At 41.2% G+C, this 26463-nt stretch overlaps 1 protein-coding gene across 3 annotated transcripts in view; it reads left to right on the plus strand.

The window, feature by feature from the left end:
* The first annotated feature begins 1965 nt into the window (after positions 1–1965).
* LOC105008817 (calpain-1 catalytic subunit) overlaps positions 1966–26463 on the plus strand; it is a 42023-nt gene continuing 17525 nt past the window's right edge. The window contains exons 1-6 of one of the 3 annotated variants that reach the window (XM_020044462.3): positions 1966–2112; positions 4141–4171; positions 4428–4674; positions 5151–5220; positions 19166–19284; positions 19547–19680. In XM_020044462.3, coding sequence (XP_019900021.3) covers positions 4429–4674; positions 5151–5220; positions 19166–19284; positions 19547–19680 — 569 coding nt within the window. In that variant the 5' untranslated portion in view covers positions 1966–2112; positions 4141–4171; position 4428. Of the gene's footprint in view, positions 2113–2257; positions 2651–4140; positions 4172–4427; positions 4675–5150; positions 5221–19165; positions 19285–19546; positions 19681–26463 lie in introns of those variants that run through there. The other 2 variants (XM_010868181.4, XM_010868180.4) reach the window with 2 other exon arrangements.

The following is a 26463-nucleotide window of genomic DNA, read 5'->3' on the forward strand; positions in this document are numbered from 1 at the left end:
GCCTTCCTACTCAACTTTCTCTTATCTTGCTTTCCTGTGACTTGAGTTACGGGCTTGCTGTTCTGTGGGTCTAAAGACAATATCCCACTTTCTAAACGTAACACTGGATACAATGGTACACGTGTACCAGGCCCCTCCGGGTCATCTTCATATGCTGGGGGTTCTATCTCTCCTCCCTTTTTCTCCTCCTTAATTTTCTGTTCCTTTTTCTCTTCGTTCAAATGGTCTACCCCCTGACACCACACTGCTAATTTACACCATTCTTTTCTGTGCTTTTCCCATTCCTTCTCCTGTTCTCTATATCTCCCTCTCTTGACCAAATTTGCTGTTTCCTTCTTGTCTCTAACTCTATCTCGATTTTTGGCACAATCCTTCTCCTTATTCCACAAAATAACATGTAATGGTCTCCTTTCCTCCAACCTTAATCTTGCCTCACTCACCACTTGTCGCAATTTCTCTTCTATCTCTTCTTTTTCTTTCTGAATTGGGTCTATCCTGCCTACAATTGTCATTACATTTGCCACCTGTATCCCCAATTGTTTCCACTTTCCCGTGCCTGGACCCCACCCATCGTCATCTACTTCTCTCTCAAACTCCCTGTCCATTTCTCCCTGCCTTATGTTACTGTGAGTCCCAAACTCAGAATGCTTAACAAATGATTAACGGGTCCCTGACCCAACACTTTTGGGACTTGAACCCAGTTCTCTTATAAAAATGTGGGGAGTTCCAAATTCCCTGGGCCTCTAACCCTGCTGAACGTGAACCTTTACACACAATAAATATTTTGAGGTGCCCCTAAGTCCTCGGGCCTTTAACCCGACTGATTGTCAAGTTTCTTACTTACAATCTCCACCGTACACGTCGGGAAGTGGTGTGGGATAGTCAACCCGAGAACCAATACCAATTGAACCAGTATGTGAGATTCTATCTCACCCGTTATGTTTGAGGTGTCCCTATCTCCTCGGGCCGTTCACCCGACTGATTGTCAAGTCTCCTGCTTACAATCTCCACCGTCCCCGTCAGGAAGTGGTCTGGGGTAGTCAACCCGAGAACCAATACCAATTGCCTCGCCCTCCTGAATTTAAACCAGTACCACTACGTTCTCCACAGGTTCACAATTTAGTTCACAGCCAATACGCAGATTTAGATATAACAGGCTCTGCTTACCTTTTTTATGATGCACCGGTGCTGGAACCTGTAAGTCCTGTGTAGGTCAACTGGACCGAGTCGAATTCCTTCTCCTTTTTCCAATCCCGGACCGAGCCCCCAAAATTGTTGAAGTCTAACACTTCCCCGAGTTGGTTTGTTGGAAAGGAGAATAAAACACCAGGAGTCAGGTCAATTACCGTACCGCATATTCCGTTTATTACAAAAGCTTTTGGGGACAAGTGTCGCCGCACAATGTCTAAGGATCAACAGTCAAAACATCATTTTATACTTCCACTACGCCCAAAAGATAGAGGCGTTAAGTTACAAAGCAAGTGTGCCATTGGCCCAATCCCAGTTCTATTCCTTATAAGGATAACTGCAAGTATCCCCTTGCCCCCCTTGTGGTTTCTGTGTTGTCTGTCCGACTATGTGTGTGTGTCTCTAACCTGTGTCCTGTTTCTCAAAAGACCGACATACTAAATCTTTCTCTCCCCGGCAACCGCTTGAACAGGGTTTCCTATTTTCCTACTTGCACCTTCCGTTTTAGCTCATATTACAAACAATTAATATTTTGCTTCATTGGTTACAACAGCTTACAACAGTTCACTAACTTATACAATCAATACATCTACAAACGCTAATTACAGCCGGGGACAGAGCTGAATAATGGAAGGTTGGAAAAAATGACTGTCCATTCAGGAATAACTTTTTGTAAGTTAATTTTTTATTAATATATTTTTAGACGAACTATCCCTTTAAGGGAAGGACTTCTTAGTACACACCCTTAAGTGCAGGGTAATTAGTGTAGTGATGGCCGAGGCTTCATTACTGTTCTTCTAGCAGCAGGATATTATGCTAGCAGCGCTAACTGCGTATTTATTTTTCAAATTAAAATCCATAATTGAAATATATACGGCAATAGTTAGCAATCTAGCAACCTAGTTTGGCCATTACTAGTGACAGGTAAGACAAATAAAGTACCTTTGTCGCCCAGTAGTCTTAGCTCACAATGTTCTAACATTATCAGAAGGTGAACTGTTCTTAATCTATCTGATTTATATTGTCAACATTATTCAAGTTAATTGCAGTATTCACTGAGAGGAAATCATAAAAATAATCAGCGTTGAGTTACTCCGGTATAAATCCGGTATTGTGCCCGCTCTCAATTTCCGTAGTGGAAATGACGACACAACGCTTCAGATTTATATATTCGATGGGTTTACTGGCTCTTCGTAACCAGGTTTTTACTAAAGATCTCTGTAATAACTGTTCCATTGTCCATCCTTGTCCATAAAATTGGAATTGCATGTCGGACTGCGTCATTTGCTTGCTTGTGTCACATCGTGCTGTTAAACCCCTCCCACAATAATGGGCTGGGCACGGTAATGCAATAACAACACTGATTGCAGCTTTGTTTTGACCGTTACTCATCGCATATGTTAGGAGTTTATAGAGCTGAACGTCACTTCAAAAGGTGATCGTAAAAGATATCGAGTGAGTGGTAAGTTATTCCTTATATGTTTGAATTACCAGATCATACATGCCTGGTTTTTGTTATAAAATTGGAATTTAGACAAATGAAAATGCGCTGAGACTCTCGGAAACTCACTATACATGTGCGTTATCATATATGCTTCATTGCAATTATAAAGATCTGGGTCAAGCACTGTCAAAATATTGTCGCGTGTTATTACTGTTAAAAAAAACCTCACTGTTCTGCTCTGCTGACTCAGCAATCCAAACACATCAGTCGAATCTTTCTTTATTGAGTGATGTTATAGTTGGTGTCTTTTGCTATAATATCTCTCCAATATTGTAATCACTGTTACTAGACTAAAGTGCGGCTAATTTGACATTTAATCTGAATTTATTGGGCAGGTTTCGCGGACTCAGAACCACCAAATGACGGCAAATTTTATTTCCACACATTCCTTGGTACTTTCGAACAAAGCATATTTAAAAATAGTCATCAAAAGTTATTTGAAATTGTAACGTTATGAATAGCTTTTTGCCTTTGGATATTGCAATTTGCAAAAATAATATCAAGATTAAAAATGGTTTTGTTAACCCACTTATATACTGCTATCAATACTGAATTATTTTCAGTGGTATAAATTACATTGATAGAATGATTTTGACACCTTAATGCAGAATAAATCTTAATTTGGTGTAAAAAGAAATACCCCATAGGGAGAGGCATTTTGTATTTGTATTTGTCTGGCTATAGTCAATATGTTCATATAAAAATCTGACCGGACATGGCTTTTTTGAGTCAAAAAATACAGATTTCCCTTAAGGGGACCATAAGTGAAGTTACCCTACGGTTTGCCTTATCTGTATTTGAAACCGGCAGATAGGACATAACAATACAAATAGCTAATCCACTGAAGAGGTTAACAAAGGTATTTTCACAGTAAGCAATTGTGATTTATTAATTACGTGTTGAAAGGAAACTGCTATTATGGACCTATTGCAAAGGTAATATCTTTCTGTATTTAGCCCTTTGTAGATGGCTTTCATAATAAAGAACAAAATAGCTGAGCATTTGTTTCTTGATTATTTGAACTTTATCTAAGAGTAACAGACCAGCTGATTATTACACGGAAAGGGGATCTAAATGCCATGGTTGGCAAAGAAACAGTAAACTATTTTGGTCGTCCTCAATGTTTTTAGGTACAGTTTACCAGTGATTTGATAGTTTATTTTTTTATAGTAAAGTTGAATGTTAATAGCAGAGCAACAAACAGTGTGTCTTTTTAACAAGGCTATGTTATGATCCAGTTCTGTTGTACATCAGGCCAAAATGCAGTAGCCTATCCACCGGATATGCAGGATTTCTTTCACTGCACTCTCTGAACTGGCACTGAACTTGGACAATGGACAGTGCATTTTGCTTGCATGTGGTATACAATAACACAGTGCTTTGCTATATTAAAGTTAGTTATGTATGTTTGTGACTGAATTATTAATGAACTGCACTTTTGATTCCAGAAGCCTGCTGACCAACAGAAAAGGACTAAAGGTAAAATAAAATTGATATGTGTTCTTGATCTTCTTTAAAGTAGTGATTATTGTCAAGAGGAAACATGCATAAACAAAATTGGTACAGTCATTAAATGCCTTTATTTAATGGTTATGTTAGATTCGTTGAGCCCAAGGGGCACCACTCAAAAAACTCACTAATATCAGTTGGTCTAACTTTTACTATGCAGACTGCATTCTATGCCTTTACTGACCCTCCTCCCTCAAACACAAACCTTTATTTTTTTTTAACCCAGCATGTACCCATTTGGAGGTGTCTCTGCACGCATTCAGAAGGATAGACTACATGCAGAAGGGATTGGAACAAATGAGAGGGCGCTTAAGTTCCTCAACCAGGACTTTGAGTCCTTAAAGCAGGAGTGCCTGGAAAGCGGCTGCCTGTTTGAGGACCCCTGCTTCCCCGCCGAGCCTCCTTCTCTGGGCTTTAAGGAGCTGGCCCCAAATTCATCCAAAACCCGGGGTGTGGAGTGGATGAGGCCCACAGTAAGAGCCTGATAGCAGCTACACTGGCCAAAATTTAAATCCCCTTTTCTTGTATGCACAACCACAACCCAATATGTGGCCTTAATATTTTTAAGGTCATAAACAGATTTGAGTTGTGTTTGTTATCATACTAAGCCACACGTACATTACCACCCATCTCTATTTGTGGAAAGATACTTGGTTATTGTTCTTTTCAATCATTTAAATTCCTAGGTGATTGTTATAAATGTTATTACCTACTTTTTCACATTTGTGGTAGCTGTTAATACCTAAAATTACGCTTTAGGTATTAACAGCGTGAAGCAATTACTTTTAGCCACTTGTGTGACTGGTTTGGAGTTGTACTTGCGAAATCATAAGTTCTACTGCGGCACAAGCTGTTGCATCAGCTTTACAAAAATCTGGTATTTCTTTTATTCATGCCAATTTTTTTTGTCTGTCTAAAATGTCTATAAAATGCTATTTCTGTTTTTAAGGAGCTTTTAGATAACCCTGTGTTCATTTTGGGTGGAGCCACAAGGACTGATATCTGTCAAGGAGCACTAGGTGAGTAAAAATGTATGTACGTGTCTATGTGCTATATTTGTTTGATTGTAGAAGTGCACTTGCAGAGACACAGTATCACTCTTCTCTGCGTGTTAGTTAAATTAAATATAGTTAAATGAAAATGAAATGACATGTACTTGTGTGTTAAAATGCACAAAAGCTTCACTGAAATTTGGCATCTACTTTTCAGCTCATCCCTCAGAACTGTAAGATTTTTGAGGGGGATAAAGAGAAAGCTCCTACCATGAACAATGTAGCATCTAAATAATAGTACTATAATACTATAGTACTATAAGCATTACATTTGCAGTGGTTTCTTAATTTTAACCCTTTTGTTCCTCACTCAAAACCTTCCTTTTCAACTCTTTTGGAAAGGAAAGAAAAAAGTGCAGTGGTCAATTTTTTTCCGGAGCTGTATAATGGGGGCATTTAATAAAATACATTACATTTGTTAGAAAGCATTATATTTTAGAGAGACAATATGACAACTTAATGTAAAATATTGCATATATAACTGACATTTTAGTCATTTAGCATATGGTTTAATCCAGAGTAATTTAAAGTTCTTGCACTTGACACCAAACTTCACTGCCTGCATGGAGCAGTGAATAGGTTTTCTTCCTTTTGAGACACAGTAGTTCATTCTTCTCCATTGGATGGATCAACAGTTACTCAATTGTTGCTACACCTAACTTGTGCATAGATGTGTTAGGGGGTCTGATTACAATGATGTTTTGGAATTGGAATTGAGGGGACCCAAAAGGCCACCCAACAATTACTGATGCTTCTTAGTGGTGTGGTTTTCAACTTTTCTTATTCTGAACATGGGACACCCAGAATTTTTTTTATGCACTCTTGCCAGATATGAGATATCTTGCAGTCTGTCACAGCTGGTCGGTAACATAACTGTTAAAGCACCTTTCTGGAAACCAAATTAATTAACCTTAATTGTGAGAATGTTTTCTTAGTCAACTTACATAGTAAAATAATACATTGTAATAATGTGAACATACAAAACAGTGGTCAGAGATCGATTAGTGGTTATAAGAGATGTGTTCTCCAAGTTATTGATGCTAATGGAGGTGCCAGAAGCTGTTGAATGAAGGGGTTCACTTACTTTTGCCACCCTCTCATTGAAGAAAAAGGTGGTGAAATGAATTGAAAATAGTTGTGCCAGTTGCCTGTCTTTTCAAATGATGATGATGATGATGATTATTTACCTGTATTTAAATACAATCTTTTCACTCTATAAGGATGGCAATAATTTTGGACCTTTCTATACTCATGTATATACATACATATATACAATTTATATTTCCTCTGGAGTTGCGCTCTGTAAGTAAATAATGAAAGACCCTGACCAGCTAGTTGATTGCTTGGGTGTGGTGGGAAACATTTGTGAGTCACTAGGAATTATTCATTGCAAGGCTGAAAGAAGACTAGCTTACAGAGAGTGCTTGCTCATGTACCTTGGCTCTAGTTCCATGCAGAAAACTCTGGCTTAAATTATGTTCACGAAACAAGGTGGAGGGAGGCAGATAAAATTGAAGATTGGAGGGAAGCCAATAAAATTGAAGAAATTTTTAACAATTACAAAAATGAGCTAACAAACTTGATTAGTGCATGTTCTGCGGCCTTCAATGCTAATAATTAAATGGCTGTTTCTTATATTTGTTGTCCAAAAGGTCCACTGCTTACATCACCAAATAAAAGCAACAATTGTTCTCCAAAACTATTTTGTCCTTAGGATCTCAAGTGTTGTTTAACCAGGAACAGGATCCAGCACCTCTCAGATTTTGCTCACTTGGTTCCGTCACCTATTTTCCATCAGAGTCCGTGAAGTTACCTATTTCTGGATCTAATTTTTGCTGCCTCGGTTCCCTGTGCCTCAGCTGATTGTTGTGGCCTCAACATTGCCTGACAAGACTGTGAATGTTTTAACTTGTTATTTCCCGCTATTTGTACTACCAAAGTGCATCATTCGGTTCGAGTTGCGACCAGTTCCATGTCTTTCACATGCCCCAATGTGTTCAAGGACCTTCTGAATTAGAAATGAAGCACTGTGTTTAATATGTCCTCATATCTTAAACTGCCATGTTCCATCCAGCTAAAGTCTTAGCTCAGGATATGATAATATAATGTAGCGACCTTGGTTAGGCTACTACTCGCCCTTCCAAATGGGATATGCATATTTGGAGCAATGGGTAGTGCACCCGCTTGGGACCCAAAGGTCGCAGATTTGAGAAATTGGCCAACAAACGCTACATTGGTGTCAGAAGTGGGATCAAAGCTGTCTGGAGAAACATTTTGAGAGAGATTGAAGAGTCTGCCAGAGATGGATGTAACCTGGTGCAACCCGATGGCTCCAGTGCCCCACGGCTACACCAGCAGAATACTGCAACACGGCAACACCCACAACCCGTGGCTACTGATTGCCTCCTATTGACCGGGGGGCTACTACTTGCAATGTCATGTTGCCTGCCACAAATTCTGAGCCACAACCACTGGTCCTCATGCTCAGCCTACCACGTTCTGGGCACGGCTGTGGGACATCAGCCAAACTGCCCAAGTACAACAGAATGACACAGCGCTTGCAAGTCCACCTAGTGGCCCGACACAGCGGCTGGAGCAGTGAAGAGGCACCCACCTGGTGTTGGAAGGGAAAGCAGTGCAGGTGCTTCTCGACCTAGCTCTAGCAGAACAGCGGGATCTCCAGGCCTTGGGCCACTTTCAAAGGCTTTGTCACCAATCACAGTGACGGGAGAAAAGACTGGCATGAGAGAGAAGTCACTGAAAGTCCAGGTTCAAGACGCACAGGTGCCCAGGTTCTGGCTTGCCGATGTCCAGTATCCGTGCATCTTTGGCCTGGACCTGCTCAACTGTTGTTAATATGTCATGGACAACCATTACCCTTGGCACTGAATCCATGGCTCTCCAGTCTGGTCAGGGAAAGAAGAACAGGCCCAAAGGCCAGTCGTCAAACTGTCGCCACTCCAGAAGCACCAAACCACTGTGCTTCACTGCTCCAGCAGGCCAGACAACCGTCCAAGCTGTCCACTGCAAGAGACCCTGCACTGTCAAATTACACTGTTGGGTTGAAACTAATGAAAAAAAAAATGGAAGTAAAAAAATATAGGCACCCTAAGAATTGTTGGTTCTTCCACCTAGAAATAAAACACTATGGAAGAAATAAAGTTAAGTCTGTATCCCTTCTTTCTGCATGCAATGACGCAGAACGGCAGCACTTGATCGCTAGTTACGTTTGGACTTATATCATTTATAAACTCATAAACTCACCAACTTACAAACTTCTTTTCAAAAACTGAAGAATACCCCCATACTATGTTGAATTTTTTTTTTATATATCATATTTATAATACAAACGATGTATTATGGTTCAAAACATCATATATAGTGATGTACACCCTTGTAATCCCTATTCTTGTCTACACATTAGCCTTTCTAAGATTCATGGTCAATGTCTTTGTCTGGTGAAAAGTTTTCTTCCTGCAGGCTGTGGTTCCCATAGCAACCCAAACTATACACAGACAACCCAAATTATACACGGAACGCTTCACGAAAGTGGCTACAAAGAATATACCATTGAAACCGGACGATTATGGCGATTCGATTTTCATAAATATTTATGAAAATGAGCACAGTCCAAGGATCCGCAGCTTGCAACCTAGGAGGGTTAATAGCGGGCCGCAGAGGAAGATATCCATTAGATGGCTGCTGCTGGAGTGATTGAGCCCTCCGACAGCCCGTGGGCAGCTCTGGCCATCTGGCTAAGCAAGAAGGAAGGCTACTGGCGCTTCTGTGTGGACTATCGATGTCTTAATGACGTCACAGAGAGACTCCCTCGTCATGCCATTTGGACCCTGCAATGTGTCGGCTACGTTCGAGTGAGGGTGCTGGCAGATGTTCCCCAGAGTCGTTGTGTCATGTACCTCAATGACCTGCTGGTACCCACCAATGACTTTGACAGAGCCCTTTCCAACCTGCAAGTGGTCTTCACCGCCATCCGTCGTACCGGGTTGCCACTGAATCCTGCAAAATGCCTGCTGCCTACAAGGGAGACAATATTCCTGGGCCAAGTGGTCAGTACTCACGGCTTTACCATTGACCCTGCTACGGTGGCTGCTGTACAAGACTGGCCAACCCCTGTTAACATCAGCGAGTTGAAAAGCTTCTTGTGCCTGGGGTCATACTACTGGTGCATCGTCTGAGACATCACCACGATCACCAGTCCTCTCTACTGTTTGACCGATCTGGGCTGACCATTCGTCTGGAACGACGCCTATGCTGTAGCCTTCAACCGACTAAAGGTGACCCTTTCTGAAACCAGGGTAACTTTGAGTCTCGAGCTCCATGACGGGCTCGAGACTCAAAGGGGGCAAGCTCCTGGACAAGGGGGCACCAGGAACAGGTTGTGCCATGTGCTCTGTCCCCAGGTCCTCCAGTTCATCCTCAGCTCAGTGGGGGCGGGGCACTACAGGAACGCCAAGACCCTCCTCTGCCTCAGGGGGTGTTTCTACGGGCCTGGCTTTCAATGAGACGTGGAGCTACATGTGCACTGCTGCACCTCCTGCACCTCCTAGACGGGACCAATGCAGCGCTCCCATGCCAAACTGCAGCAGTATTTGTTGGGGGCCCCGATGGCGAGAGTAGGGGTGGATGTTCTTGGGCCCTTCCCAGTCACTGAGTTCAGCAACCGCTACGTCCTTGTGGCTATGGAATACTTCACAAATTGTCCCGAGGCTCAGGGTGTGTAACGGGTTGGTGGAGCGGTTCCACCGCATGCTGGCCACCCAGATTGCCATCCTAACCAGTCAACACCAGCGGGACTGGGACCCCCCACCTGCCCTTGGTCCTGTGGATCTATCAGACTGCCGTCCAGGACTCCAGCCTGTGCATGCTACGCCCACCGTTGCCGGGGGCTGGCATTCATTCATTGCATAAAATAACAGTCTCTGTCTAATTCTCTATTCTTCCGAGCAAGCTTGTCACAATAATTGCTTTAGTTCGATTGTTGATATGAGGATGAGTTGAATCAATTACTTCACAGACTATGGGCTCACCCTCTGTTTGTTGACATTTTCAGTCGTGATTAGCCAATCAATCAATCTTTAAGGCAAATTTATTAGGCCTGAACTTTCAAGTTGAAGACAAACACTCAGTCAAAAGTATTATTTGAAAATGATATAGTTTTGGCATTAATAATGCCTTAATAATTTTGATAATTGTAATTTCCCACCAGCTAGCATTTCATGGCTTACTTTATTAACCAAGTGTTTCTAATAGGCATTTATGGTTAAGGTCATGTGTTTAGGCACAGACACAAGGATTTTGGTTTGAGAATTTTGGATGAAACCTATGTATTTTTTTTATAATTTTGAAAGAAAATATTAAGACAATGTAAAATTTGATATGTGTTCATGCTTCTTTGGCCACAGGATTTTAACCAACATGCCTCAGTCGATAACAACTGTTATAAACTCAACCTAAGTGCAATGGATATTGTAGCTGGACCTTGAGGCCAGTGAAATCCCCAGTTGTGACATTAGGGCACTTTAATATTGCATTAATATTCCCTATAGTTCACTATATCGGAAAGTAGCTAATGCCTAGTCACTACACTCAGTTACAGTACATTATCCATTAAATGCTGAATATCTGAGATTACCTGATGGATGGTTAACAATTTACAGGCAGGAGCCTAATGAAACAATGCTGGGAATTACCCTTTTTCGTTGTCATGTTTCTTGTTAATGGTATTCAGCTGATGTAGCATGATCACTCCTGTAGGATTGAGCTGAGTGCTTTCTTGTTTGTTGCTTCTAACAGCAGCCTTAGTTGAAAGTGGTTGGATGGAGGCTGCACCAGACAGCGTTTGGTGTTACCAATACAGGTGAAGGCAAAATGCACCATGCAGATCTTTGAGCAGATCAGTCTGGGGAAGGGTATACAATCCGAATCAGAGAGTTTTATTTCCAAGTTTCATAACAAACTAGGAATTTTTTTTCTCGTCTGTTAGTGCAACAACTTTGTACAAAATAAATAAAAACAAATACAAATAGTGGACTGAGCATAAAAAGTGCAGTCTGAGCATTGTAAAGTGGCTCTGGGGGAATATTCATGAGGCCTACTGCTGTAGGTAAGAAACTGTACTTGTGGTGAGAGGTTTTGGTCCTGATAGACCTCAGCGTTCTGCCAGAGGGGAGAGTTCTGAATAGTCAATTTCCAGGTTGAGAGCGATCAGACCCAATCTTTGCCGCTGGATTCCGAATCCTGGAGGTGTGTAGGTCATGCAGATTGTAGCCAATCACACTCTATGCAGAGTCCTTGCAGGCTGCAGCCTGCTCTTGTCCTTGGCAGTGGCTGCAGTGTACCAGCCTTTGATGGAGGAGGTCAGGATGCAGCCTGCAAGGACAGGATGGTACTGTTGAAGTGCACCATCATAGACTTTGGCAGGTTTAACCTTTTCAGCTGCCACAGGAAGTACATCCTCTGCTGAGTTTTCTTTGTAAGCAAGGTGATGTTCAGCTCCCACATGAGATCCTGGGCAATACCTCAGTAATTCCTGGCAAATGTGGGTTTTTAAGAACAGAACCTAAAAGACAAAATATGAAGCGATTGCAATAAGTATAACAGTGATGTAGCATTCAATTTAATGGGATGGTGCCGTGTAATGAAAACAAATCTAAAGTTTTTTGTTAGACAACGTACGCAATATATCAGTGTACAAAACCGTTCTTACGGTATGTAGCGCATTGAGCGATTTTCTGCATGCAATTTGAGAAACGCAGATCACACTGTCAGTCAGAGCTACCCATACGCTCTAAGCAGACGAGTTGAAACAGGAAAACAGATGTCCTGATTGTGTTCAAAACAACTATTGTTCTCCCTACGCTAAACAAATCATATCAGAGTGTTTGTCAGCAGGATTGGGCCAGTCATCAATGGAACACATGGTAGAGATAGAGAGAAAAAGCCAGTCACCAGAAGATGTAGCTATCAATATTGTTGCCACAATTGTACCCCCAGTTATATTGACACGTACTGAGAAACACAAACAAGTTTGGCTAGCTAACACTAACAGTACTATTTCCATGCTTATCCATTCAACATTAAATGCAACATAAATGTATCAGTTTTCAGTGTGATTTTCTTCTGGAGTAAATAATTCAAGCATTTGCAACAAAAGAGAATTAGGGGGCAGGGACAAGTGTCAGGCAACTTTACATTTTGATAAAATGGTGTATTATACTTGAATCTGAAAAACCTGAAACCTAAAAAGAAATCTGAAATTATTATTATTATTATTATTACATGTCAGATCTTTTTCCACCTTTAATGTGACTTATAACGTCAACAATTCAATAGATAAACAATCTGATTTTTTTGGGGGGGGGATTAAAAACTCACAATAACCTGGTTGCATAAGTGTGCACACCCTTAAACTAATACTTTGTTGAAGGACCTTTTGATTTTATTACAGCACTCCGTCTTTTTGGGTAGGAGTCTATTAGTATGGCACATCTTGACGTCTTCTTTGCAAATGCGTTCAAAATCTATCAGATTGCGAGAACATCTCCTGTGCACAGCCCTCTTCAGATCGCCCCATAGATGTTCAATTGGATTCAGGTCTGGGTTTTGGCTGGGCCATTCCAAAATCTTAATCTGGTCAAGCCATGCTTTTGTGGATTTGGATGTGTGCTTTGGGTCATTGTCGTGCTGAAAGGGGAACTTCCTCTTCAGCTTTCTAACTGATGCCTGAAGGTTTTGTGCCAATATTGCCTAGTATTTGGAACTGTTCCATCTGAAGAAAAACAGCCCCAAAGTGTGATGCTGCCACCGCCATGCTTCAGTATGGTGTTCTTTGGGTGATGTGCAGTGTTGTTTTTGCGCTAAACATACCTTTTGGAATCATGGTAGCCAAAACGCATAGAAAGCCCCAGTTTACAAAAAATACCAGTGTACTTAGCTAGCTAGCTAGGTACACTGCGCATATTGTTGTAGTTCACATTATTAGATCGAAACACAATTTGTTTCTAGCTAGCTAACTAAATTTCGAGATAGAACATTAGGTGAGTACACAAACTCAATAAAATTGAAGCTGAAAACATCCCAGTTCTTGCATGGCCAGCATACTTACCGGACATTTCACCCATTGAGCATGTTTGGGATGCTCTGGATTGGCGTATACGACAGTGTGTTCCAGGTCCTGCCAATATCCAGCAACTTCACACAGCCATTGAAGAGGAGTGTACCAACATTCCACAGGCCACAATCAACAACCTGATCAACTCTATGCGAAGGAGATGTGTTGCACTGCATGAGGTAAATGGTGGTCACACCAGATACTGACTGGTTTTCGGACCCCCCCAATACAGTGAAACTGCACATTTTAGAGTTGCATTTTAATGTGGCCAGCCTAAGGCACACCTGTGCAATAATCATGCTGTCTAATCAGCATTTAGATATGCCACACCTGTGAGATCTCGGCAAAGGAGAAGTGCTCACGAACACAGATTTTGACACATTTGTGAACAATATTTTAGAAAAATAAGCCTTTTGTGTACATAAAGAAAGTCTTAGGTCTTTGAGTTCAGCTCATGATAAATGGGAGCGAAAACAAGTGTTGCGTTTATAATTTTGTTTATTGTAAGTGAAGGCAATAGGCAGCATTGAACACATGGTATTCAAAGACTATGCCATTGGTAAACAATAAAATGAAAACTGAATTACAATGGTTTTAATTTTTACTTCAAATGATTTATTGTGCCACAGCTCAGCAGATCGTGAATATGTAGACATTTAAGAAGTAGCCTACTAATTAAGAGAACGTATCCGTTCCAAATAATACTAATAATTGCTACTAAAGTAGGAGGCTGAGAGGTTTTGTTTTAAAAATGTCTATAACCTCATAATTTAAGCTGTCTCTGAGGTCTGAATGTCAAATGTCAACAGACCCAGTGAGTTTCGGATCCCTGTGAGCATGGATGGATAGCTTTATTCACGAGGTAATATTTATAATTCGTTGCTAAATTGCCTGTAACTAAGAAAAGTGTGCTTTTCTATCGTGTGTATATATTCTAACTCTAGGTAAATATAATTTCAATATAGCAAATCTACTCTATGATTGGTTAATGGATGCAATGATGTTGGATGTACTTCACGGGTATAGGTACTGTTTTATAGCAACAGCAAAATAACCAAATTCATTGTTGATTGCAGAGCCGTTAAATAATATTCTCTCTAGATGCTCTGGATTGAATTGGCCATGATAATTCTAATATGTTACATGTTTATCTTCTGTTTCATAGCAACTGCAAAAGGACAACATGAATGGGTATTGTTTCGATCTAGATCCTTAAATATTTCTAGGTGGGCCAATGTGTAAATTGGTCGGGCCAAGGTCTACCCAGGCCCAATAGTGCAGCCGCCAGTTGGTGGAATGTGAACATCGACCAGGATATATTATGAGAATTCCCTTGGAGCTGTAGAAAGGGTTGCGGTTGATAAAAAATTATTCCAGGTCAAGAGAACAGTATTAGTATGATCGTTACCCCAGCCGTTAATGTAGAAACATATTCTTCCTCCCATCGTTTTGCCGGAGAGCTCTGTATCACAATCCGCCCGGAAGATTGAGAAATCTCAACTGCAAGTGAAGTACATCCAGTTTATTGCTGAGTGATAGCACGTTGGCGAGGAATATTCCAGGTAGTGCTGTCCGTATTCCATTACATATTTATGTAATGGAATAATTAATATGCTGTTCGCATATTATTCCATTACATAAATATTGTTCTTGTGCATTTAAAAAGTAATTACAATAAAATATATATCCAAGAAGGTTTTTAATAGTTAACTAATACTATAACGTGTAAATCTCTAAATGTATATTATTGCCAGCTTCATTGCCAACTTCATTGCATATCTCACTGCATTTAGTGAGATATGCACTCCACCAGTTAAATAAAACAAGTAGTCAGGAACAATTCGGTGACTGGCAAGACAATCAGAGGATCAGGGGTGAGAATAGATTTTATTTCTTACCGGTACTGACATGCGGGTGCACGCACTTCATAAAAACTTTATAATTGATTATAACAACACCTCATGTTGTGTATATAATGTATTGTGCAGATAATGTGGATAGACAATCTTATTTTGACCTATGCAAATTATATTCTATTTGTCTTCTCTTGTCACTTTCAGTAGGAAAGCGTTAACAATTTTCCTATAATATAAATCGAAAGTGATATATGTATAATGTATAACCTATTAATATTTTCTACAATTTGCATTTTGGTAACAGTTTTTTTTTTCTGCATGCATCTCTACATTGCTGCATGTCTTTTAGGATAAATTTCATTGGGTTTTTTTAGCTCTAAATTGTTTCAACAGCTTGTTTTCCGTGGAAATGGAATGTACATGTATTTGCACATAGCAGGAAGTGTAGATGCGATCAGAAGCTTTTTGTGTAGGATACTGTAGTGGTTAGACTAGTACTCTTGTAAAGGAATTGGAAAACTAGTTTATTCTTTATGTCATTAACATACCAAACCAACTCATGATGACATTTAAGAATTTAATTTAGATTTTTATTGTAGTTGTCAATATTTTTGACAATGAGCCATTCGGATTCATTGACAATACATTGCAGAGGATGTTTAGTGGCATAGTACAACGTGAGATGAGATGTGCGCTCCACTTGTATAATAAAACAGGCCATCAGGGAAACTTCTGCGACTGGCAGAGCTTTTTCAAGTCACTCGTGTGGATTATCCCGATTCACCATTATCCCGATTATGGGATTTCTCCACAATTCCATTGCCATTAGTACTAACATCGTCTATCGTCCCATCCCTATCACCAACTAACCGAGGCAGTCACATGCTGTGCCAACTTAGATCCAAGCATCTCAGAAAGATTTTATTCTCCATCAGTCTACTCTATTTTCAAATTAACATTATTTAACGTGACTTCAACTTGGCCTAGATGTGGCCAGCCTTCAAAAATATCCCACAAGAAAAATTATAAATCAGGTAAATTACAACTCAAAGAACATCTGCAGCAGACCTCCCTTGCTGAAACTCAGGTCAATTGTCTGAGTGAGGTTTGAGGGGTGTCTGGAATGTACTGAGCAAAAATCCCCCAAAAAACAGCAAAAAATCCTGCAAAAAAGATGTCAGGGACTAATTAGTGGCTGTAGTTAACACTTCTAACGGAGGTGCTCCAAGCTCGTGAATGAAGGTGTTGACATATTTTGCCCAAATAAAATCTGAGTTTTCTTTTAATTTAAACACTTTTGTCAAATGTACAATGAAAAAATATCATAAATCTTTATTATGATTTGTGGTTTTAGTTTACTGTAATATTTTATACACAAATAATAACCATCCCTGTAGCAACCAAGGAAGTTTATTTAGAGTTGTGCTCATAAGTTTGCATACCCTGACATAAATTGTGAAATTTTGGCAATGATTTTGAAAATATGACTGCTCATGCAAAAAAAACTGTCTTCAAGGATAGTGATCATATGAAGCCATTTATTATCACACAGTTGTTTGGCTCCTTTTTAAATCATAATGATAACAGAAATCACCCAAATGGCCCTGATCAAAAGTTTACATACCCTTAAATGTTTGGCCTTATTACAAGGCTATATGCTGAGCCATGGGGAGCAGAAAAGAACTGTCAAAAGACCTGCGTAAACAAGGTAATGGAACTTCATAAAGATGGAAAAGGATATAAAAACATATCCAAAGCCATGCATATGCCAGTCATTACTGTTCAATCACTTACTAAGAAGTGAAAAATTCAGGGCTCTCTTGATACCAAGCCAAGGTCAGGTAGACCAAGAAAGATTTCAGCCAAAACTGCCAGAAGAATTGTTCAGGATACAAAGAAAAACCCACAGGTAACCCCATGAGAAATACAGGCTGCTCTGGGAAAAGACGGTGTGATTGTTTAGCCACTCTGGGGACATCTCAAATGTGCGGTTCATGCAAGACAACCAAAGACTTTGCATGACCTGCAGGCATTTTGCCAAGACGAATGGGCAGCTATACCACCTGCAAGAATTTGGGGCCTCATAGACAACTATTACAAACGACTGCACCCTGTCATTGATGCTAAAGGGGGCAATACACAGTATTAAGAACTAAGGGTATGCAGACTTTTGAACAGGGTTAGTTCAATTATTTCTTTGTTGCCATGTTTTGTTTTATGATTGTGCCATTCTGTTATGATCTACAGTTGAATGTGAATCCCATAAGAAATAAAAGACCTGTGTTTTGCCTGCTCACTCATGTTTTCTTTACAAATGGTACATGTATTAGAAATTCTCTAAGGGTATGCAAACTTTTGAGCACAACTGTATATAGTATAGTTCATACATAGCAGTTCAGTGTGCTTTACAAAGAAATAGAGAAATAGAAAAAAAAAACTACTGGAATAAAAGCTAGACAAAATGAAAACATAACTGGTAGATTCTGTAATGGATTCCATGAGGAAGCTATAAAAGCTGTAAGGCTAGACAGTGTAGTTACGTTTAAGCGCTCAGTCATAGGTGCGTGAAAAGGGAGGTATTTTTAACCTGGATTTAAAAATGGATACATTTGGGGCACATGTAAGATCTTCTGGTCGTTTATTCCAGTTGTCTGCATCATAGCTGCTAAATGCAGCCCCACCATGTTTAGTTTGGTCTCTGGACTCTACTAGCTGACCTGAGTTCATGGATCTAAGAGCCCTGCTTGGTATATACTCTTCAAACATACCCAAAATGTATTCGGGGCCTAAACCATTCAGTGATTTATAAACTAAAAGCAACACTATTCTGTAACTGACTGGAAGCTAGCGCAAAGATTTAAGAACCTGAGTGATGTTCTCTGTTCTCTTGGTCCTGGTAAACATTCTAGCAGCATATTTCTGAATGCACTGCAGCTATTTTACAGTCTTTTTGGAGAGTCCGGTTAAGAGGCCATTACAGTAGTCAACCCTACTACAGATAAAAGCATGGATGAGCTTTTCTTGGTCTTTTTGGGACACCAAGCCCTTGATTCTTGCCATATTGTTAAGATGGTTGAATTCTGTTTTGATATGATGCTTTGATATGACTGTTGAACGTGAGGTCGATCAGAACAAAAAGATTGCGCACTTGGTCCCTGGGTTTTAGGGCCCAAGAATCCAGCTCTGTACTAATACAAGTTCTCTTATTTTTGTTGCCAAACACAATAATCTCTGTTTTATCTTGCTTTAATTGTAGACAGTTTTGGTTAATTCAGGTATTTATGTGCTCTGTACAGTGACATAGTGAGACTATTGAGCTGTGGTCATATGGTTTGAGAGCCATATATATTTGAGTATCATCGGCATAGCGTTGGTAGTTAATGTTGTTGTTCTGTAGAATTTGTCCCAGAGGTAGCATATAGAGATTTTACAGAAGCAGTCTAAGAACTGATCTCTGGGGAACTCTGCATGTCATAGCCACCCTCACATTCATGATTGCCAATAGTGAAAAAGTAACTCTGGACATCTAAATTAAGGACTGTCCAGGAGAGTCCTACCCAATATTCAATCTAATACAACCAGAACTGTTATTTAATCCAAATCAGTATTCAGCCATATATGATTTAAAACTTTTATCAGAGCTGTTTCAGTACTGTTGTGAGGTTGGAAGCCTGACTGAAATTTGAAGACTACCTTCTCAATGATCTTGGCTATAAAAGGGAGATTTGATACAGGTCTATAGTTGTTCACATACTTTGAAGCAGCACTGTAGGTGTGCTACTAGGGATATTTGAATGTGTCAAGCCACTGTAAATGTGCTTGTTCTGTGGAGTCTAGGTCAGCTTACTGTGAGGCACTTTGTAACAACTACTGTAAAGCAGTATATTTGACTGACTTGGTTTTACTCTTTACCCTCTGTTGCTAGGTGACTGCTGGCTCCTGGCAGCCATTGCTTCCCTCACCCTCAACGAGAAGTTGCTACACAGAGTGGTCCCTCATGGCCAAACCTTCCAAGACAGCTATGCTGGCATCTTCCACTTCCAGGTCCAATCCAATAAACAGAAGAATCGAGGGATAAAAGGATGTAGAAGAATAATAGAATGATAAAGCTTCATGTTGTGTGTCAGCCTACACTGAAAGAGGGACAATGTTCAGTTTGTAGTTTGATTTTAGGTTTTTATTTTAAAAGATCCATTGTAGTGGTTTCACCCTGAAAAGTTTTTTTTTACAACAATGTTAAACAATGAAAAACTTCTTTCTGATTCAAATTTTTACCAACAGTAATAACTGTGTTGTTTGTTTTCAGTTCTGGCAGTTTGGAGAGTGGGTGGACGTTGTCATTGATGACCGGCTGCCTGTCAAAGATGGCGAGTTGATGTTTGTTCACTCCGCCGATGGTAACGAGTTCTGGAGTGCCCTGATCGAGAAGGCTTATGCTAAGTATGCTCTAAGCCTCATATTCACTGTTGTCTGTGACAAAAGTGTAATTTTCTATGGTTCCGCACTACCTTGGCCCTACAACATTGGCCCTCATTCATGAAATGTGTGTATAATCAAATTTTATCTAAAAATGATTGTAGAATAATTTCACTGTCAGAGCTGGTATTTATCAGTGTTATCTTTGTGGTATCCTTACAATCAAACTCATTTCTGGTCGGAAACCGTGTAAACCAGGTGTGTCAGACTCATTATGTAGTGTGCCGGATTTGTTCAAATGGGACCTCATGGGGGCCGTATACTTTTTTGCTAAAATAATTTTGACTCTTCACATGGTTATTTAGGCTGCTTGTGGATTTATCATTGGAAATCATTCAAGAAGGCCTACAGTAGATTTAGAATCCAGCACGATATATTAGGGAGGCTATGACATTTTCACTTGCTTGTTGACACCTGACATTTTTTGACTTTTACTTGCCTGTCCACATCAGGGATCAATTTCTGGGCAGTTTTGATTTAGAGTCAGCCAATTGCGCAGTTTGGAATTGTTAATGTTCATTACCGAGAAAGCCTGCTCGCGTAGATGTGAGGGTGCGAGTGTAATGAGTGTGTAAAAGTGAGGTCAAAATAGAAAAGATACAAAACGGACGATAGCGATCAATTAGTCTTTCTTAAGTATTATTTTGAACAGGTTATAACAAGACGCACCAACATGGCCAAAACAGGCAAATAATAATCCATGATAATAATCCAACAGAATATAAACCCATTGAAACAGTGATTGGAAACAGGTGCATCCTCAGGATGTGCTGCTGCCATCACTCTCCTGCCAGTGAGGTGGACCATCAGAGAGGAATGGGAGCTGCGGTGCCACACGGAACTGACATTACAGCACCCGGCTCCTGACGCCGGCTACCCGGATGACCCTGGGGGCGAGGAGCAGACCAGTCCGGACAGCGAGCATGGAACTCCTATCTTAGGGAGGGTTCGCAGATGTCCATCACTCGGACCCAGCTGCGCTCCTCAGGGCCGTAACCCGCCCAATCCACCAGATACTGGACCTGGGCCTGCTGCAGCCGTGAGTCTAGGATCGAGGTCACCCGCCCCTGCAGGGCCGGATCCCCCAGTGGACCAGGAAGCACCAACCTGAGTGGAGAGACATGGAAAGTGGGTGAGATGTTTGTGTGTGGTGGAGTGAGCTGGAGTGTGTATGAGACGTTGTTTACCTTCTGGAGGACACGAAATGGCCCCACATACCGGGGCCCAAGTTTATGGCAGGGCAGGAGGAGGGGAATATCCCCCTGTGGACAGCCATACCTTGTCCCCCAGGCGGTACTCTGGGGCGCTGCTCCATTGTCTGTCTGTCTGGGCATTTTGATGTTGGACTGCCTCCTGCAGGCGGATGTGGGTGACATATCCGACCTCGTCTGACTTGCTGAACCACTCCTCCACATCCTGGATGTCACTGGAACCCCCAGCCAGGGGGAGGCTGGAACCCGAGCACCACCTGGAAGGGTGTCAGACCTGTGAAGGAATGGTGCAGGGAGTTTTCAGCCTACTCTGCCCAGGAGAGAAAGCGTGTCCACACACCTGGACAGTCCATGCAGTAGGCCCAGAGGTACCTTCCCATTTCTTGATTAGTGCGCTCCATCTGCCCGTTAGCCTGTGGGTGATACCCGGGTGTGAGGCTGACTGTTACTCCCAGCTTGGACATGAAGACTTTTCAGACACAAGATGTAAACTGGGGGCTGCGGCCCATCACAATGTCTTCCGGAAGTCCATACAGCCAGAAAATACCTGCTTGAACAGCACCTCAGCAACCTGTAGAGCAGAGGGGACACTGGGTAGTGGGATGAAACATTGAACGGAATAACATATCATGCCTCAGACAGTCTGAGGACCATGTCAGAATTTCTATGTGTTTGAATTTAAATGTCATATACATTAAACAATGCATTTGGCCTTTGTTTTTGGCTAACCATAAGAGAGTGAAACTAAGGGCTCCAGGAAGGGGGCAGACCCCCTGGGATGGCCCCTACCATTGTTTCCAATTTAAACAGGGTTGCTATTACTAATTGTTAAATTTGTGTTCAGACTGGTCTCGTCTGTGGTAATTTCACCAACACAAGCAGATTAAGTTTTGGGATAATCAAACATTAAGTGAAAGAAAAATATATTTTCCTCTCAATACCTCATCATCATCATCATCATCATCATCATCTACCGCTTATCCGGGGCCGGGTCGCGGGGGCAGCAGTCTAAGCAGGGATGCCCAGACCTCCCTCTCCCCAGACACTTCCTCCAGCTCATCCGGGGGGACACCGAGGCGTTCCCAGGCCAGCCGGGAGACATAGTCCCTCCAGCGTGTCCTAGGTCTTCCCCGGGGTCTCCTCCCGGTGGGACGGGACCGGAACACCTTCCCAGGAAGGCATTCTGGAGGCATCCGAAACAGATGCCCAAGCCACCTCAGCTGACCCCTCTAGATGTGGAGAAGCAGCGGCTCTACTCTGAGCTCCTCCCGGGTGACAGAGCTTCTCACCCTATCTCTAAGGGATCGCCCAGCCACCCTGCGGAGAAAGCTCATTTCGGCCGCCTGTATCCGGGATCTTGTCCTTTCGGTCATGACCAAAGCTCATGACCATAGGTGAGAGTAGGAACGTAGATTGACCGGTAAATCGAGAGCTTCGCCTTGCGGCTCAGCTCTTTCTTCACCACGACAGACCGATACATCGACCGCATTACTGCAGAAGCTGCACCGATCCGTCTGTCAATCTCCTGTTCCATCCTTCCCTCACTCATGAACAAGACCCCTAGATACTTAAACTCCTTCACTTGAGGCAGGTACTCTCCACCAACCTGAAGTGGGCAAGCCACCCTTTTCCGACTGAGGACCATGGCCTCGGATTTGGAGGTACTGATTTTCATCCCCACCGCTTCACACTCGGCTGCAAACCGTCAAAGTGCATGCTGAAGGTCCTGGCTTGAAGGGGCCAACACGACAACATCATCCGCAAAGAGCAGAGACGAAATTGTGTGGTCCCCAAACCTGACACCCTCCGGCCCCTGGCTGCGCCTAGAAATTCTGTCCATAAAAATTATGAACAGAACCGGCGACAAAGGTACCTTTAACATTTAAATGTATACCTTTGAAACCAATTGAAAGTGAGGGTAGAGACCGAAAGTCATCCTCCATTGTTGATGATTTAATAACTTTGATGTCAGTAGAACCACAGATATGGTCAAAATATGCATTGGGGTTTGGCTGACCGCCACTATTCAAATTTGAAGAAATTCCCTAAATGTTAGGAGGTGAATCAAGATAATGTTTGTGTTTGTCAAGAGGTTGTTTGGCCATTTGCCTGTGAAAATTTGGGTGCTGTAGATATGCTAATAAAATTGCCCTGGTGGTTGCAGCAGGTAAACCACTGCAACATGGGCTGGAGTTTTTTCTCCTACAATTTAACTGAGCAGCTTATCCTCTAGTGGGCAAACTAATTATTTTGTCGGGCATGTTCCAAGAAAATACAGTTTTGTAAATGCATTACAGACAATTTCGCAGACCTGTGTGAAGGTAAAGTCAAATTTGAGAGCGGTTTAGCTATGAAAAACACATTTGTCAATAGGTTAAATAGTTTATAATTCCTTCGCACAAGCAACCGTGTTGCACATTGATGTCTTTGATGGTGTTAGTGAATGTTTGTGTTTTAAACATTTTCACTTTGTTTTGATGAATATTCAGTATGCAACTCCTTCTCGAATGTATTTTAGATCCGTCCCTATTACCAATTCTCTATTTTTCATGTCCAGACGTCAGTGCGGGTTCAGGATGTGGCTGTAATTTGTTCTGCTTTCACTCATGGTGTCACTTTCCATTAACTTCATGAAGTGAAAACAGGGGAGGTGTATGATATGATTGATTATGATTGGAAAGAGTTGAGCTTAGGGTTCAAAGCAAATCAAATTGGTACTTAGGAGGAGTTACATTAATATTTTAGTTTCTTTCCTTTTGCATAGTTATAACCGAGTATTGGCATCTTATGTTTCAAATCTTTCTTTCACAGGATTTATTTTCAATTGGTTTATTTGGAAATTGTTTTGTTTGATGTAAGTTCTAACATTTTAATGGTTGAATAGAATAGATCTAACTATTTTTGATTTGGCTAAGCAAAGTCAAGTCTTATTCCACAGCTAGTTGCTATGTGCACACCCTCTTATAACTGGGGATGTGGCTGTGTTCAGAATTAACCAATCACATTCAAACTTGAATAGAAATCATTACACACCTGCACCTGCCATCATTTAAATTGACTCTGATTAATCACAAATAAAGTACAGCTGTTCTAGTAGGATTTTCCTGACATTTTCTTAGTTGCATCTCAGAGCAAAAGCCATGGTCCACAGATAGCTTCCAAAGCATTAGAAGAAACTCATTGTTGAAAGATGTCAGTCAGAAGAAGGGTACAAAATAATTTCCAAAGCATTAGATATACCATGGAACACAGTGAAGACAGTCATTATCAAGTGGAGAAAATATGGCACAACAGAGACATTACCAAGAACTGGACATTAAAGGAACTGCAGGAATTTCTTGCTGTGTGCTACATGTGACAACTCCCATATTCTTCATATGAATGGGCTATGGGGTAGTGTGGCAAGACAGAAGCCTTTTCTTACAAAGAAAAACATCCAAGCCCAGCTGAGGTTTGCAAAAACAAACAAAGTCCCCCAAAACACGTGGGAAAATGTGTTATGGTCTGAGGTTTAACTAAGGTTTAACTTTTTGGCCATAATTCCAAAAGGTATGTTTGGCACAAAAACAACACTGCACATCACCCAAAGAACTCCATACCCACAGTGAAGCATGAAGGGGGCAGCATCGTGCTTTGGGGCTGTTTTTCTTCAGCTGGAACCGGCGCCTTAGTTAGGGTGTGGGGAATTATGAACAGTTCCAAATACCAGGCAATTTTGGTACAAAACCTTCAGGCTTCCGTTAGAAAGATGAAGAGGAAGTTTACCGTTCAGCACTACAACGACCCAAAGCACATATCCAAATTCACAAAAGCATGGCCTCACTAGAAAAAGATTAACGTTTTGGAATGGCCCAGCCCGAGCCCAGACCTGAATCTAATTGAACATCTGTGGGGTGATCTGAAGAGGGTTCAGGAGATTGAACATCTGTGGGGTGATCTGAAGAGGGCACAGGAGATGTCCTCGCAATCTGACAGATTTGGAGCGCTTTTGCAAAGAAGAGTGGGTAAATAATGCCACGTCAAGATGTGCCATGCTAATAGACTACTACCCAAAAAGACTGAGTACTGTAGTAAAATCAAAAGGTGCTTCAACAAAGTATTAGTTTAAGGGTGTGCACACTTATGCAACCAGTTTTTTATATTACATTTTTCCCCCTCAAAGATTTCAGTTTGTTTTTCAATTGAATTGTTCATGTTATAGGTCACAATAATGATCTACATTATGACTGCTATCATGGTATGTTTAAAGACCTCATTGGTCACTTACACCTTTTTTGTTGTTTTGTCTTAGTCATTTCAGAATTGGATTGTACTTTTAATGTTTTATCAAGAATTATGAAGGCCCATACATAATTAATTGAAGATCAAATGGGAATGAATGCAGGTCTGTCCTGGAGGTCCACAAGTCCCTCTTCACCTATGGAATTTTCCTCAGGAACCCATAAAGTCTGTCAACTTTTTTTTTGAATTTTTGTCTATGAATGGATTCTTTATACCCTAGTGAGTCATTCTCGAAAGCCATGTTCCACCTTACAACATATTGTTTATGCGTTATAAGGCATTTTGCATAGCTGTATGTGGCTAAGAAAGTGCTGCTGGCTATACCCTCCTTATTTCCCCCCGTTAATTGACACTTAATATGGATTTTTTAAACCGTAGTGAATACATATCGAGAGCCATGTTCCACCTCACAACGTCTAGTTTTTTTGTTATAAGGCAATTTGCATAGCCATATTGTTCTTTAAGGGTCCTGAGTTTTGTCACAGGTTAGCACCGCGGACAGCGCACTGCACACAGCTCGTGTTGAAAAGGAAGTTGGACTTAAAATGAGGAAGAGACGCGGGAGAGGGTGGATCAGAAATGTCTGCCGTGGGTGGACACATGTCCGCCATGTAATATGACCAAGGTCGTCTGTGAAAAGCAGAACATTGATTAAATAAGTTGGCCATCAGAGCTGCCTCTTCATTGTTCATCAAAAGAATACCACAGGCTTACAGTTTATTGAACTGGAGCCAATGGAGTGGGTGATGGAGAACGTGTTGCTGGCTCTAACCTCTATTCTCCCCCATTAATTGAAACATTATATGGATCCTTTATACCCAAGTAAGTAATTCTCGAGTGCCAATGTTTCACTTCACAACATAAATGTTTTTGTTATGAGGTAATTTGTATAGGACAAATTCAGGTATAGAGTCTTGCACTGGAGACAATGGAGTGTCGGTGGCTAAGAAAGTGCTGCGGCCTCTCTATTTTCCTCCATAAATTGTCACTTTATATGAATTCTTTATACCCTAGTGAGTAATTCTCAAAAGCCATGTTCCACCTCACAATATCTAGTTTTTTTTATATAATGTAATTTGCATAGCCATATTTGGTTTACAGTGTATTGAACAGGTGCCAATGGAGTGGCTGGCTACGAATGTGCTGCTGGCTATACCCTCACCATGCATTGACACTTATTATGGATTCTTTATACCCTAGTGAGTAATTCCACCACACAACGTCTATTTTGATTCATTTTAGTTTAATTCCAAAT

This window comes from Esox lucius, chromosome 9 (genome assembly GCF_011004845.1).
Source record: "Esox lucius isolate fEsoLuc1 chromosome 9, fEsoLuc1.pri, whole genome shotgun sequence".
NCBI classification, from domain to species: Eukaryota; Metazoa; Chordata; class Actinopteri; order Esociformes; family Esocidae; genus Esox; species Esox lucius.